The sequence below is a fragment of the Halichoeres trimaculatus genome, unplaced genomic scaffold (assembly GCF_033239565.1).
Source record: "Halichoeres trimaculatus isolate MK-OKI-2021-1 unplaced genomic scaffold, fHalTri1.1 fHalTri1_scaffold_16, whole genome shotgun sequence".
NCBI classification, from domain to species: domain Eukaryota; kingdom Metazoa; phylum Chordata; class Actinopteri; order Labriformes; family Labridae; genus Halichoeres; species Halichoeres trimaculatus.
The window spans coordinates 1042393-1058193 of NW_027437194.1; the positions used below are offsets into that span (position 1 = coordinate 1042393).

At 40.9% G+C, this 15801-nt stretch overlaps 1 protein-coding gene across 1 annotated transcript in view; it reads right to left on the reverse strand.

Moving 5' to 3' along the window:
• Positions 1-421: 421 nt before the first annotated feature.
• The window catches only part of adamts6 (ADAM metallopeptidase with thrombospondin type 1 motif, 6), a 99426-nt gene continuing 84046 nt past the window's right edge, over positions 422-15801 (reverse strand). The window contains exons 22-25 of the mRNA XM_074691111.1: positions 13749-13953; positions 13488-13664; positions 8840-8996; positions 422-2932 (exon numbers count right to left, since the gene is read on the reverse strand). Of these exons, the coding sequence (XP_074547212.1) occupies positions 2823-2932; positions 8840-8996; positions 13488-13664; positions 13749-13953 (649 nt within the window). The 3' untranslated portion in view covers positions 422-2822. The remainder of the gene's footprint in view (positions 2933-8839; positions 8997-13487; positions 13665-13748; positions 13954-15801) is intronic.

The window sequence follows — 15801 nt, forward strand, 5'->3', positions numbered from 1 at the left end:
ACGTTAAAGCTGTGTTTCGATGAACCTTTCCTAAGTGATGCAGATACATCCGTTGTGATTTCACTCTTTACTTTATGAAGCAAAGTCTCAGTATGTTCATAATAGGTGAGTTATTAAAAACCGTAGAGCTATGAGACCGTAAACATGTTTGATTTTGTAGTAAAACAAAGAAGTATTTTTAGGGACTGTTGAAGTACAAAGATGCAGTTCCTCCAGTGTCCACTTGAGGCTCACTGAAAGTGAATGAAGCCCTGTTTACACCCATTCAAATCTCCTTTTTCGCTACAAAATCATGTTTACAGCCTGTGACAGAAAAGATCTGAGGTCTAAAGAGAACATTTTCTCACCTCCTCACATCAGGGATTACATTTTTTTTAAAAAGCTCTTTCTTCTTTTAAAAGATATTACAGCTACTAATTTGTTTAGGTTCATTTGTAGTGATTTCCAATCATCAGGCTTAAGACTAAACTGGAAAAACTTAAATCTCAAGTCAAATCAAGTGTTTTTGTCTTATTTTCAGTAAAAAATGTCTTTTTAGACTTAATCTGAGCCACATTTAGGGATGGGTACCTTTTACATTTGAAATGATACAGTACCAATGCCTGGTACCTGTCAATCTGTACCGGTGCTCAACTGTACCAATTTTAGGTAATTTTTTGTGTTTATGTTGTAAAAACTATCAATTTTTTAAAAATTAAAATATAACATTTTTTCAATTTAACAAATTTATTCTTCAATATATAAACTTGTAATGCTGCGTTCATGTCCAACGTGGAAAATCTCCTACTCCTCCACTCCCTCACAGTCACAAGGATGCGTTTAGTTACCTAAACATGGTACCTTTTGACTCTACATGAATCAGTACCTGGTACTTTTGATATAATTCAGTCAGTACCTATTAAAGACCTAATTCAGTACCCATCCCTAGCCACATTCTCCTGAGCAGTCCAGAAAAATGTCTGATTTCAAGTTATTTAAAGACTAAATGAGGTTGAAAAATCTGCCAGTGGAAGTTTTTAATGGGAAAATGTCTCTTAAATAAAGTAATTATTCTAGTTGTAAGCAAATTTTTGAGCAAATTTTTCTTTTGAATTGGTGAATTAAAAAAAAAAGCAGATGCTGATAGTGCTCAAAATGCTAAATATCCGCGCTGATAATCAGTCTACCCTAATTTTAACTTCTTAAGGTGATCCAATGGTTTTATCAACCACTGTTTCTGTTTGAAAAGATAAAAGATAAAACCTGTTTTTTTAGGTTAATGAAAAGTGATTTCCAATCATCAGGTCTCAGACTTAACTGGAAAAAAACTGAAATCTTATTGAGTGTTTTTGTCTCATTTTCAGTAGAAAAGACCCAATCTGAGCCACATTCACCTGACCAGTCCAAAAAATGTCTGATTTTAAGTTACTCAAAGACAAAAATGAGGTCTGAATTGCTGTAACAAAATAAAAAATCAGCCAATGGAAATTTTAATGAAAAAATGTTTCTTGTATTAAGACATTATTCTAGTTTCAAGCAATTTTTTTAGCAAATTTTTCTTTTAAATTGGCGTCCTTTAAAAAAAAAGCAGATGCCGATAGTGCTCAAAATGTTAAATATCCGTGCTGATAATCAGTCTACTCTAACTTTAACCTCTTAAGGTGATCCAATGATTTTAGCCACCACTGTGTCTGCTTGGACCTTAGGCTTCCAGTTTCCCCCAGTTTTCATTCTTTATGCTAAGCTAGGCTAATCACCAGCTGCTTCCAAGAGTTCAAACCCCAAACTCTCCTCTGTAACAGTCTCCAGATTGATTTCACTCTCAGCGAGAACGTAAACAGCACTTCTGTGGTTTCAGGGCTGAAGAACGAAACGATGGCGACGATAAACATCTGATGGTGAAACCGTGAGAAAAGCTCAAGCTGCTTCAGAGTGAATCCTTCAAACGTGAACTGAAAGCTCCTCAGCGGGTGTTTCCTAAAGGCCGGTTTGGTCAGAGTGTTGGGTGCAGCCCAGGCGCGCTGATGCTCTCTCTCTTCACGCTACGTCTGGACCACTGAGGGAGGAGCTAAGGCACCCACGAGGGGAGGAAGAGTCTGTCACTCTCTGGTCCTGGGTTAGCATCACACAGAGTATACAATCCTTACAGTATATAAGGTTTAAGGTATGTTACAGTATGTTATATTCACTGAGCTCACTCAGGTCACATCCCCTCCCACCACAGTAGGCTACGATCTGACGCGGCGAGCCCACGGGACAGGCTCTCAGCTCCGTTTGGGTTTATAAATATACAGTACACCATACGAGCGGGAAGTTGGCAAAGTATTTACACAGAAAGAAAAGTGCACCCAAGACAAAAGTCTGCCTGCCAATAGCACCATCACAGTCATCCCAAAGACGGGAGTCCCACATGTCCAGCAGCCCCTCCCACAGCGAGGAGGCGTCCCCCCGTCTGTCCCTCTGTCCGTCTGCGGGGAGACGCCTCTGTGAGCGATGTGTCCAGCACTTTGGATTCATGAAACAACAACACAAAGGAAGACTAACAATGATATTAATAATTATTATTATAATAAAAATAACATCACCAACATAGAATCTTCCCAGCTCCACTTCACAGAAGTGAAAATTAAAAATAAAGTTTGTGTCAGCGCCGTGAGCTGAGCAGTGGTTGGATTCCACCGTGACAGAGGGCAAACAGGAAACTTCACGTCTCTTCCTCTTCTCTCCTCTTCAGCTGGTCCAGAGTTTGTTTTTATCATCTTCCCTGTTTTCTTCACCTCCTCCTTCAGTGCTGTTTCCTCCTCCTCCTCCTCCTCGTCCTCCTCGCCGTGTCTCCTCAGCGCTCAGTGGCCCTGGCAGGTCTTGCAGCACATCTGTCTGAAGTAGGCGCGGCTGCAGAACTTGAACTTCAGCACCAGCGGGCAGTAGGCCACTTTGTTGACGTCTTTGCATTCTGCAGAGCGGAGCAGACACAGGAGTGAGTTTGTAAATCAAAACAACAACAACAACAACAACAATAATAAAAAGCTTTACTTGATGTTTTTTTAATGTCATGTGCTTTTTGTCGTCAAACAATCCTTGAAATGTTGAACAAGAATCTAAAGAAACTGGAAACTAGCATGAGCGGCTAACAGAGCCCAGATCTTGCTTAGTGTAAGTCAGGTGTCAGGTGACCCGTCTCATCATGCTTTGCATTCAAAATTAGAGTTGCTCCTATCAGGGCCCGTATGCAATGGGGAAAATGGACCATTTGTGCTAACAGTGAAAAAAAGTTGATTAGCGGTATGCATGAGCCAGTTAACGGGCAAAAAAAAGGTATATCCAACCATTACAGGCGCTAACGGCAGGATTACAGCGCCTGTTTGGCTGTTTAAAGGAAAACATAGAGCGATGCATAACTGTTTGAAACAAAATGTGCAAAAACAGTGGACAATCCTTTGGAAAAGTGGAGCCGTGAAGCTGGTGCAGCAACTTTAAATTTAAGGGGAGCACCTTCTTTCAGTGTTCAAGCTCTCCAAACTTTCTCTTTCTCTTTGTCCACCTGATTGACTCACAGAAATCAGCTGTTTGTGTTTTCTTGGGATCAAATCTCCATTTCTACGGCTGAAAAATCTTTTCTTGATCTTCTCTCAGTCACACCGTTACCACTCCCCAGGTTTATTCCTGTTTATGAGCGGTAGACATGCTCAGTTCGACTTTGTTTGACGGGGTTTTCCAGGAGGTTCCCCTGAATTATGATGTAATCTGACCCTGTGTCTCTTTCATGGTGTAATTAGTTAACTAGATGATTATTTTAAGTCGTGTATGTGGCTAACGCTGCAGCTAAACGGGCTGTTCCATAACAGAACGTTAGGACCAATGGTCCCGTTTGTTAAATGCAGGTTTGGCCAACTAGTCAGAGACCGAGAGCCACAAAAATTACCGTGGTACCACAGAGAGCCACGTCACACACGAGGTCTTATGAACACACTTCCTCTCACACACAAACAAAATGACATAAAATGAAAATCAACACATTTCCAATTTTCAAAGCGAGATTTCCTGTGTGTGTTCTCAATTTGTACTAGAGAAGAGAAACTGAAACTTAAGTATCAACCTGTACACTCAAATCAACACTGATCCTAACTCTGGCATCAGTTTATCAATATTTCAGATTGATCAGCACACCACTACTCATAACTTTATATATATTTCTATGAATGGATCGAAGAGCTGCACACTGAAAGGCAAAGAGCCACATGTGGCTCGCGAGCCGCAGGTTGGCCACCTCTGGTTTAATGACTGAACGTGCATTCAGGCCCAACCAATAAAATTTGACCAAAGGGAATTGAAATGACCAAACTCTTAAGATCATAAGTTGAAACAAAAACTAAACTCTAAATTCTTTGTACATTGTGAACAAATAAAGTTTCATCTCTTCTCTTTGTATCAGACTATCTATCTGAAGTCCGTTCCCACCAAGTAGTCTGGTTTGAATCAGGACGGTTCATTACGGGTTGTATCAGTTAAGCCTGATCCTGTTTGTGTTTCCACAGCAAACCGTGTCCCCTCATGGTAAGCGGTTTATAAGCCAGGTGACAATAGCTTCGTCAGCTACGTGATAGCGCAACACAATGTACCTCGCTAATAAATCCAACGAAGAAGAAAAATGTGACACAGTAAACAAAGAGCAACCCTGTCCTCTCTGTGATTGTCATGTGTCTCTTTGTTACAAAGAACAATCAGGCATTTTTTCAGAGACGACTGTGAGCCGCCATCACACAGGAAGTGACCATTCTTTCCACCAATCAACAGACTGCAGTGTTGCTAGCTCCACCTTCTGGGATCGGATTGGTGTCGGCCATGTTTACACAAAGTTTTACCCCAAACACTGAGGAACTGAAACGCTGTAGTGAGCATGCCAGGCCTGTAGTTGGCGCTGATGTTGTGTCCAGAAGCTGCTTTTGGGAGATCTCTCACCCTTACACTGTTGTTGTGGAAACAGCCACAAAATGTGTGCCGTACTGAGACGAACTGAGCTGGTTTTTGTTGATATTCTGTCATCAGATGTTGGGCCTTGTGGATGTTCAGTGTCTTCGTTCCTTCTTGTAATTAATTTTGCAAAAATTACAAATTAAAAAAATAGTCAAGCAAAAAAAAAGAAAAGTTAAGAAAAGAAAGGATAGTATAGAAAATATAAGAACAGTGAAGAAAAGATAAGATTAGTCATTAAACGAAAAGGACAGAAACAAAAAGTAACATAAATAAAGGAAAATAAAAAGAAACTTACAAAAGAAATGAAGAGTGAAGAAAAAAAGAAATAAATAAAGAAAAATGAATAACAAAGAAAGAAACTAACAAATTAATAAATATCAAAGAAAAGAAACAAATAAAGAAGGAAGAAATAAAGAAAATAACAAAGAAAAGAATCAAAGAAAAGAAACAAAGAAAAGAAAAGAAACAAAGAAAGGAAAGAAATACAGAAACAAAGAAAAGAAAGAAAATAAAGAAAAGAAACAAAGAAAAGAAAGAAAATAAAGAAAAGAAACAAACAAAAACGAAACAAAGAAAAGAAACAAATTATAAAGAAAGAAACAAATAACAAAGAAGGAAATGAATAACAAAGAAAGAAATGAACAAAAAAATAAAAGAAACAAATAAGGAAAAAAATGAATAACATAAAAAAGAAATGAAAAGAAAAAAAAAAGAAAAAAAAAACAAAGAAAGAAATGAATAGTAAAGAAACCTATGGTGTAAAAGGCGTATTGGGGCCACTAAAGAAATAAAAAAATAAATATATATTTTTGAGAAAAAAACTCAAATTTTCGAGTTTCTAAAGTCGCAAATTTACGACTTTAGAAACTTAAAAATTTGCAAGTTTATTAAGTGGAAAATTTACGACTTAATAAACTAGTAAATTAGCGAGTTTAGAAACTCAAAAATTTTGAGTTTTCTTCTCAAAATTTTATTTATTTTTTTATTTCTTTAGTGGCCCTAATACACCGTCATAAAAAGGAGACAACCTTCAGAGCTGACGATTCAACTTTTTTCAAACTTTCCCCTAAGTTTTCTATGAAATATAACATCATTATCTGATTTTTAAAGGCTGTAATCATCATGAAAACCCTCATCCATCCATCCATCCATGCTTCTTCCTGTCTGGGGTCGTGGGGGGTGGAGCCTATCCCAGGTGTCACTGGGAGTTTAGAGTGACCAATCACTGACGAGCGTGATTTCGGACAATGGACCGCAGAACAAGACGATGACAGCTCCAGTTAGACGCTCTGTGTGTGCACAGATCCTGGTGTTTTTCTCCTCAAATGAAATCAGCTGTTTGAAGCAGCTGAAACCAACACGTGAAGCAGAAACTGGAGCTCAGACCTGAGCGCTCGAGCGTCTTCCTCCTTCTGCAGAACAAAACTCTGAAACTGTACTTGGACCCAGACTCTGGGACTGAGTCGGATCCTGGCCTCATTCACTTGCTGGGCTATCTGCCATCCCTACCACACACACACACACACACACACTCTCACACACACACACTCACACACACACACACACACACACACACACACACACACACACACAGGCAGCGCTCTAAATGCCTTATCACGATCAGAGTGTCTTCCCTTATTAGGCTTTGGCCCCGGGCTCCTCAGAGCCAAATGAAACGAGACGTTGCCTCACTGCTGTCCGTAAAGGAACAATTAGCCTCCAGCTAATCCCATTAGCCCGCCTGTAAACGCTGCTCACGTTTTCCATTCAGGCTAATCGAAAGGCCCTTCTCCATGCATCCCAGCAGCCATCCATCATGTGTAAGCGTATATGGAGGGCTGAGCCGTTTGGCTTTGACCAGCAGCCAACCCCACTGGAAAGATTAATGTCGCTGGCAGAGCGTGGAGGAGTGTGTCATCCCGCCGTGTTTGGGTCATAGCAGAGCGGCGAGGATGGAGATACAGAGCGTTTGTAACTGGTGTGTGAGTGTGTGATGTTCACAGCTGTGTTTGGTTTTTACCTGAAGCTTTCTGCGTTTGCTGCATTTTCATCCACGACTCATCGCGTGATCGCCATAAAAATGTGACGCCGCGTCAAAGCCGTGCAGCAAGGATGTTAACGAGGGACAGTGATAAAACTTTATGTGGACGATGATGAGTTAGTGACGTTTTTACAGGATACAGAGATCAAACTGAGTGTTAAAGACAAACAGCTTCGACAGAGATTTCACTGAGTTTGTCTGACCACTTCAGGACTCCTGATCTTCAAATTAGCTCGTCTTAATCGAGTCACAGCTCAGCTCACAGATTCAGCCCATCCTGTTTCTCCTGGTTTTTAGAGAGAAGTTGTTTTTCTTTACTTATTTTATAATTTTATATTTTGTAGGTGTTAATCATCTTCTCTTCAAATAAATAAATCAAAATTGATCAAAGGGTAAGGTGCCCTTAAAGCTCCTGTGTGTAGCTTTCTGTTTGTGTTGGTTTTGGTGCCCCCTGCTGGTTGTTGTTTTCAAGAAGTAACAATATATGTCCCTCTTTGCACACCGTCTTCAGTTTCCCGGCTAATTAATATCACCTCCTTCTTTTTTTAAAGAGTCTGCTTCAAAAATACGTAAAAGGAGTCAGTTCTGTCCAGATCATCTGACGTTAAAACAAGCGTCTGTTAGCGGGTTAGCATCGCTCATCGATCTTCAGGCTCTGAGTGGAGAATTTAAAAAAAAAAAAAAAACAGAAGAAAAGAAAAAGTAAAGGAAAAAAATAAATAGTAAAGAAAATAAAGGAATAGTCAAGCAAAGAAAAAGAAAGGAAAGGAAAGAAAGGATAATAGAAAAAAAGAACAGTTCAGAAAAGATTAGTCAAAAATGAGAAGGAAAAAAGAAAAGAAATAGATAAAAGAAAAGAAAAAGAAAGTTAAAGAAAGAAATGAAAAGTGAAGAAAAGAAAAGAAACAAATAGCAAAAAAAGAGTATCAGTGAAAAGAAACAAAGAAAAATAGAAACAAATGAAAAATAATTAAATATCAAAGAAAAGAAACAAAAAAAGAAAAAAAGAAAAAAATAAAGAAACAAAGAAAAAAAGAAACAAATCAAGAGAAAAAACAGACAAAGAAAAATAAATAAATAAAGAAAAGAAACAAATAAAGAAAAAAGAAACAAATAAAGAAAAAAAGAAACAAATCAAGAGAAGAAACAGATAAAGAAAAAAAACAAATAAAGAAACAAATAAAGAAAGAAATTAATAACAAAGAAAAGAAAAATAAAGAAAAAAGGAACAAAGAAAAAAATGACAAATGAATAACAAAGAAAAAAAACATATAAAGAAAAAAAATAGAGAAGAAACAAATAGCAAAACAAAGAAACAAATAAAGAAAGAAATCAGTAACAAAGAAAAGAAATCAATAGCAAAGGAAAAAAGCAGTAGGATGCAGAGTTCTGTCAGGAGAAACAAGGACGTTAAAAAAAAATTGTTAGTTTCATAAATCAGTGAAAAGGAACAAAATAATCTAATAAACAGAGAAAAGTTCAGGGGAAAGCTTTGCAATGGGAACGTTAAAGCTCCTGTGTGGAGCTTCCTGTTTCTGTGGATTTGGTGCCCCCTGTGGTTGAGGTGGGAACACGTCTCTCTTTAAAAATTTGCCAAAGATGAAGCTGGAAATGGCAGTTTCTTCAGCTGTTTGTAAATCTGCCGCCCATCCTCCCCACAGGAAGCTACAGACATTCACACAGACCAAGAGGCGTCATTGTTCATGTCAACCCTTAAAAATCCTTAGAGGAGCTTTAAAAAGTGAAGAAAACCTTTTTGGTTCTCCTGGCTTCCTGTAGTTACGGTGATGGTGTCTGCTGACCCAGATGTGTGTGAGTGTGACGTGTGTGTGTGTGTTTTCTTACCGTCACCGTTGGAGACAGGCGTGGCGTCACACTTGCTCTCACACTGCTGCATGGTGGTTGGTCGGAGGGACTCGGCGCAGTCGTTCGACGGCTGCCCGGTGTACGACAGACACTGCACCGTCCTCATCTGCTGACCCAGGCCGCACTGCGCCGAGCACTGCCGGAGAAAGACACCGAGTTAGCGTCAGGGTCAGCCAGGAGCATCTCTCCTCAGTGACACACACACACACTCTTTTTAAGGAAGCCCTGCACACACACTCTGATCCAATCAACCAATCAGGAGGCCAGGAAGGCATGCTGGGTCACCTCCCTTTGGTCAGATTTTAGCAACTGAGCGTTTCTTTTCCTACTCGATGAAGAGAACACAGACATAACACAGTTTCTCCTACTTCTCTGGCCACAACCATAAAAAAAAAAACACCTTCAACATTTAAGTTTTTCAAATTATGAAAAATGACGCTGATGGTGCTTGTTATCCTCCTCATAATCTGCTGAAAGCCAGTCAACAAAAAGAAACCTCTGTAAGCAAAGACTTGACAAGAAACTGACCCAGAAAATACTCAAATTTAGACCTTAATCTGCAACCGTTTCCATCCTGCACAGACTCCTCTTCTTTATGCGACGCCTGTTTTTATGTCTTTTTATGTCTAATCAATAATTTAAAACCCATTAATCAGAGCTAAAACTGTTTATTTCTAAACCCTAGTTCTCAGTACAAATAAACACTCTACCTTCTCGCTTTGAATCCTGGGAAAAGTTGTCTTCAACAACAAAACATCAGCTCTCAAAAGCATGCTTCGGCAGGAGTCACGTCTTTATGAGACTGGGTGCTAGTACTCATGGGAAACTGAGTCCTTCCCCTGGAAAACACTGGCTTTGAGTTTCTATATTCATAGAAAATTGTATTATTACTCTGCTACTTTTACATTGTCACCGTAGTAACTCACAACAAAATAAAATGAGAATATAACTGACTAATTGTAGCTGAGACTCATCTTGGTGAGACCACACCATGGCACACAGGCCGGGAAAAGCCTGCACCAACACCAGCAGCTTGTTAAGCTTCAGAAGAAGGTGGACACCTGTCGCCATGTCTCAAAAATGTTTTCAATTTTGTCAGGATTTAAGGTTCATCATACAGGAGGAAATTCGTCCTGTGTTTGCTGAAAAACAACAAAATATTGTTTCAAAAACTTAAGTCCCTTTAATTGAAACTGCTTGAAGACTTTCACTTTTACAGGAGTAGGTTTCAAGTGAGATACCTTTACTTTTACTCACTTACGTGTAGGGATGGGTACCAAATTAGGTACTTTTATAGGTACCAACCTAATTCTGTCAAAAGTACCTGGTACTGATGCACGTAAACCATAAAGGTACCATGTTTAGGTACTTAAATGCCTCACTGTGACTGTGAGGGAGTGGAAGAGTAGGTGATTTTCCATGCTGGTCATGAACACAACATTGCAAGATTATAAATTAAAGAATAAAATTGTTAATTTGAAAATTTTTACATGTTGTTATTAAACAAATTGATATTTTTCTACCACATAAACCGAAAAAAGTACTGAAAATCTGTACTGTTACAAATGTGAAAGGTGCCCATCCCTAGGTCTGTCTTTCAAGCACTTAACACACCACTGTTTGTTCAGATAGTACAGCAATATAGATAGATATTAATTTATCACAACAACAGGAATAAACTCTGACACCTTTCGATGAAAAAGGAGCTCAGAGCAAACACTCATTTCTGGTTTCCAATTTAAAGACTTGAATCAGAAACTTTATAAAAATCCTGATTCAATGACCCCGCTTTGACGACAGAGCGAAGAGAAAACACACACACACACACACACACACACACACACCGTTATCCCCCCACAGAGTGAGCCAGTTGTAGTAAAACCAGCTCTATGTGTGGTCATTAAACCTGATTAACAGAACGATGGATCAACAATCGACCACCTGCCGCTACAGCTCGTCTCAAACCTGGAGAATCATCAGAACTCCTGGACGCTGAGGACGCACCTGTCAGTCATCACTTCACATGTGTCCGTGTGTGTGTGTGTGTGTGTGTGTGTGTGTGTGTGAACGTGTGAACCCGGCCACCCCGCTCCCCGCTGACGAGAGAAGGCCCAGGCTTTCTGTCAGCTCCAATGATCCTCTCTGACCGCCTCAGATCAGAGCGCCGCGTGTCATCCCTTCCCAATTAGAGCGTCTTTATTAGGACCCACTGCCGGCCATGACAGATGGCGTACGTCAGTGGAGCGACTTAAGTGGGATTTGAACCGGTGACCTTGTAGGCCTGGGAGAGCAGGGCGTGCAGTAGCTGGCAACAATCTGCCCGTTCACTGATGCTGCGGCGAGGAGCGGAGGGCGAGGGCGAGGCCTGTAATTACTGATAGAAAGGAGAGCTACACACACACACACACACACACACACACACACACACATGAGAAAGTGCTGTGTCAGAGCCGGCTCCAGCTGTTGCTCTGTGAGGTATTAACCCAGAGAGGACGCCGCTCTTTGATGGCGCTCTGAGGTTATCAGGCGGCGCTGCGTTGTTTACAGCTGCTCCTCCTCAGATTGAATCATAAAGGTGCGTTATTGATGTCTGTGTGAACGCACATGTGGACTTTATGAGCAGAAGCCGAGGGAGAGCCGCGACCTGGACCGCCTGACTCTTAACCTTTGACCTCTGTGACCCCAACGAGAGCCCAGAAAGCATGACATCACACCGTCCACGGAGCAGAGTGCTCTCCAAACGCTCGACTAAACACCAGAGAGTCTGTTTAAAGATTCCACTTCTCCCCTCAAACGTCAACAAACCTCTCAGAGCAACGGGCCAGACGCTGCTCTCTTCACTCTCTGACGCACGCCGTTTGGCGACCTCCGTCCACCGTGAGTCAGCTGTGTTGTAAAGCCATCAGCGGCGTTTTTTTCCTGCGCGCTAAGTCGTGTCAGAGTGAGCCCAAGAATGCGGCTCCTCGTCTTCCTGGAAGAGATAGCGAGGCTCTGACTGATGGCAGATAAACTTCAAACACCCAGGAGGAAGTTACCGCTGCAGATCACTCGCCGCAGATCACACGCTGCAGATCACACGCTGCAGAATCTGGAGCACGTGTCGGAGCCACAGGTTTGTCACACACACGTAAATATTGTTTACAAACCTATGGGAGCTATCTGATGGTCAGATTACCCAGAACTCTCAGCAAACTGGAATCTTACTCCAGATAAAAAAGGTCAAAGGTTAAAATGCAGCCATGATATCAAGGTTTAACAAGTTTCCAGCAGAGTGCAGGCAGCTTTGTGCAGAGTTAAACATCAGTTTTTGAGATGTTTGATCCAGAGTTTGAGGAGGAAGCAGAGGCTGTAGGAAACAGCTGAGGATGCTGCACCTGAGGTGGCGCTTTAAGCTAAGCTAATCTGCTAATAAGTCTAATTTATCAACCTTTAGCTTCTCAAAACCTGCAGCTAACATTACTAAACTGCAGCATGCGACTTTTTTAAGATTGCAGATTTCTGTGTGTGGATAGTAGTTTCCCATAGTTACTAGCCACTTAGCATTTCCATTAGCCACAATTTTAATGATAAATATTCATGTTTAATATGATTAAAGCTAATGATGACATGCTAAAGTTTACCTGAACTAGATTAAAACCTTTTTAAATGTAAATGACCTCTGTTCACACTCAAATCAAGACAACAGAAATGTTTAACGCCACAGTTGCGCGTGAGGTTGTTCTCCTTTTTTACGAAAACACACCGTCCATGAAGGCAAAGTCATAAAAGGAGCAGTTTATTATTACAGTTAAAAAAACCTAGCAAGAAACGCTGTCTACTTAAATATTTACTTTAGTGCTGTCAGGCGATCAAAAAATGTTATCTAATTAATTACAGGATTTGTAATTAATTAATCGAATTAATCGCATTTTAATCTCATATCTGCTTAAAGTCCTTAAATAAAAAATTTGAATTCAAGGAAGAAAACTTAAAACTTTCCTTTTTAGTGTGGCCTTACTTTTACTTACTTATTTATTTATCTAATTATGTTTGTATCTCCGTTTTTTAAAGGCGTATAATCCTTACTTTTAGTATCTTTTTTATGTGTCTTAACCTAATTATTTATCTTCTCAGTTACTGCACTGTTACTTTCAGCTTTTTCATTTTGTATCTTAAAGTTTTAGTTCTACATCATTTCTTTTTTTCTGCTTTAACCTTTTTAATATTTTATTACCTTATTTGTTTCTTTTAGCTTGGTTGTTTTATTTTCTTACATTTGAGTCTGAGTGCAGAGGAAACCTGCAGAGGAGCAGGGAGGGGGTGTTTGGTGCGAGCGCTCTGGGCTTCTGCTGCACTAAAACACTGCTGTAGGGGTAATTTCTGCCCTAAACCTTGTGATAGGACCCAACTTGTTCCATCCCGGAGGATCACTTTAAGCTGGTTACTGTAATGCAAATGAAACCTCGCGTAAAATCAGCTCGAGGAAAAGGGTAACGCTGAAAATCCAAATGTTTGCTATGTGAAACTGACATTAAGTGAGAGGAAAGAAAGGAGATCCACCTCCCATCAGACCTGAAACCCACAGACCTGAACACACCCTGCTCTACGTGGCGAGCAGACCTCTAAAAAGACAGAGCTGCTCCTTTACCTGTCCCCAGTCCCCAGGGATCCATCGAGGAGGAGGACAGCGCCCCAATGTGCAGCGGATTCGGACCGGAGGTTTGTTGTGGCTCGGGCAGTGCGCGGGCGGGAAGGTCTTGGTCAGGTCGCTGCTCTTACACAAGGCGATGCGGTGCTTGAAGCCCGGTCCACATTTTGGCGTGCACTGAGGAGGAAACGGACAGGAGGAGATTAAAGAGACAGTCTGACTCGACTTTAAACTGAACCCAGACTCTGGACACCGTCTCACCTCGGACCAGTCCAGGGTGACCCATTTGGGCGGGCAGGACTGGTTGTTGCAGGACTCCTGCTCGATGGGTCTGTGAGTCAGGCAGTGAGTGTCCTCCAGCGTCTCCTCCTCAGCCGGGCCGATCCTCCTGATGCAGAGCACCGTTCTCGTCCTGATCCCACCGTCACACGTCTTCCCGCACTCCGACCAGTCGCCGATGAACCACCTGAGGAGAGGACGCAGAGTTAAACGATTGGACGGTAAGGTTAGCACGCCACGCCGCGCCGCTCTTCACCTTTTCACCTCCAGAGTAAGAGCCAGCCTCATCCTTTGTCTGCAGACTCTGGAGAATTAATATGATAAACCTGGCCCAACAACAGCGCTCCAAACACATCCAGCCGCTGATATTACATCATGAGGAGGAATGTATACAGAATTAACGACGTGTTCAAACATCTGTGTTAGCTTTCATTACTGGAGCCCATAAAATCCTGGCCGGTCTAAAACAATCCTGTTTACACGGCCTCCTTTTAGCCGGCCTTTCCTGAGGCTGCCGAGGGGGGGGCGCGTTTCTAACACACACTAATGTTATGTGCGGTGTAACCTAATACACACACACGCTAATCAAAACAAATGAGACAGCACAGGTCTGCGTCGGCCGAGCACTCCTGTGGAAATAAATGCTCCCTGACTGTCGTCTGAATGTATGAAAACAAATTTCCACTTATACAGTAGATTTTGGCTTTTCCTGCTCTGAAACTGACACCGCCACACACTCCACTCACAAATAACTGTCAGATAGTCTGAAACTAATTACGCCGATGCATTTAATCCCTCTTTTTCCAGACGTGTTTGAAGTGAGTCTGGCCTACAGACATTTGGCCACCAAACACAGGTTCATGTTCCACCTGTGTACGTGTGTGTGTGTGTGTGTACGTGTGTGTGTGTGTGTGTTACCCCCGCAGGACCGGCCCGAGACGCCAAAACAATCAAACACAGGTGGTCATTTTCAAGGCTCTAATTTTTGGCACGAGGCGAACTCTGAAAATGGTTAACACATGAAGTTATAAATCACTGACGTTTTATTTTATGGTGTTTCTCCAAACACGTCTCGCAAAGTAAGGCTCGTTGGAGGCGGATGGTTATCATGAGTCAGGCTGAAAAGATAATGCAGACAAGGGGAAAAAAAAAGAAAAAAAAAAAAAAAGGAAAAAAAAAGAAAAAAAGGGAAAAAAAAAGAAAAGAAAAAAAAGGAACAAAAAAAAAGAAAAAAAAGAAAAAGAAAAAAAAAAGAAAAGAAAAAAATATATATATATATCATGAATCAGTTCGAGAAACTCGACTTTACGTCCGCGTGGTCGTAATATCGGTCAGGGTAAAGGTGCCCACGCTTTAAAAAACTCCACGTACGCGGTTGCGTGTGGCCAGGCAGGAACTAATGAATTTGTAAAACCAAATGTGGTGTGGCGTGTAGGTCGTTTCATACGGTGTCATCATTTTAAGACATGTGACCCATGAAATGCGCTGTGATTCGCTGAAATACAGGTGGAGGGAGTGGAAAGTCTGCTAATTGTGATTTCTTTTTGGGATCTGACCGACACATCACACCCGGTCTTAAAAGTACAGAGGGATTATCAGTCTACGCCATCATCAAGACGCGAGTTCAGCGTCATTCATTCAGACGAGTTCGCGTTTTTTAAACACTTAGTTCAATCTGTTAGCAGCATCAAAATGAAAACTCTAGAAACGATACCATTAGGGATGCACAATATATCGGTACCAATATCGATATCGGAAGATATTCACTCATTAGCTGCTGGCCATTTTCAGAGCATCTTTAATGATCTTTCAAGACCTAAAAAATCTTGTTTTCTCTGACTCTGTAAACACCAAAACTAGCTAAGAAGAGTGGACTCTCTTTATTTTATGTCTACTTCCTGTTTTTGATCCAAAAAACAGACAAAACGTACTTTCTTAATCATGTCCATCTTTTTTTTTTGACCAATATCGATATCTGTAAATATCGGTTATCGGCCATAACACCAATATTAATATTGAATATCTGTATCGGCCA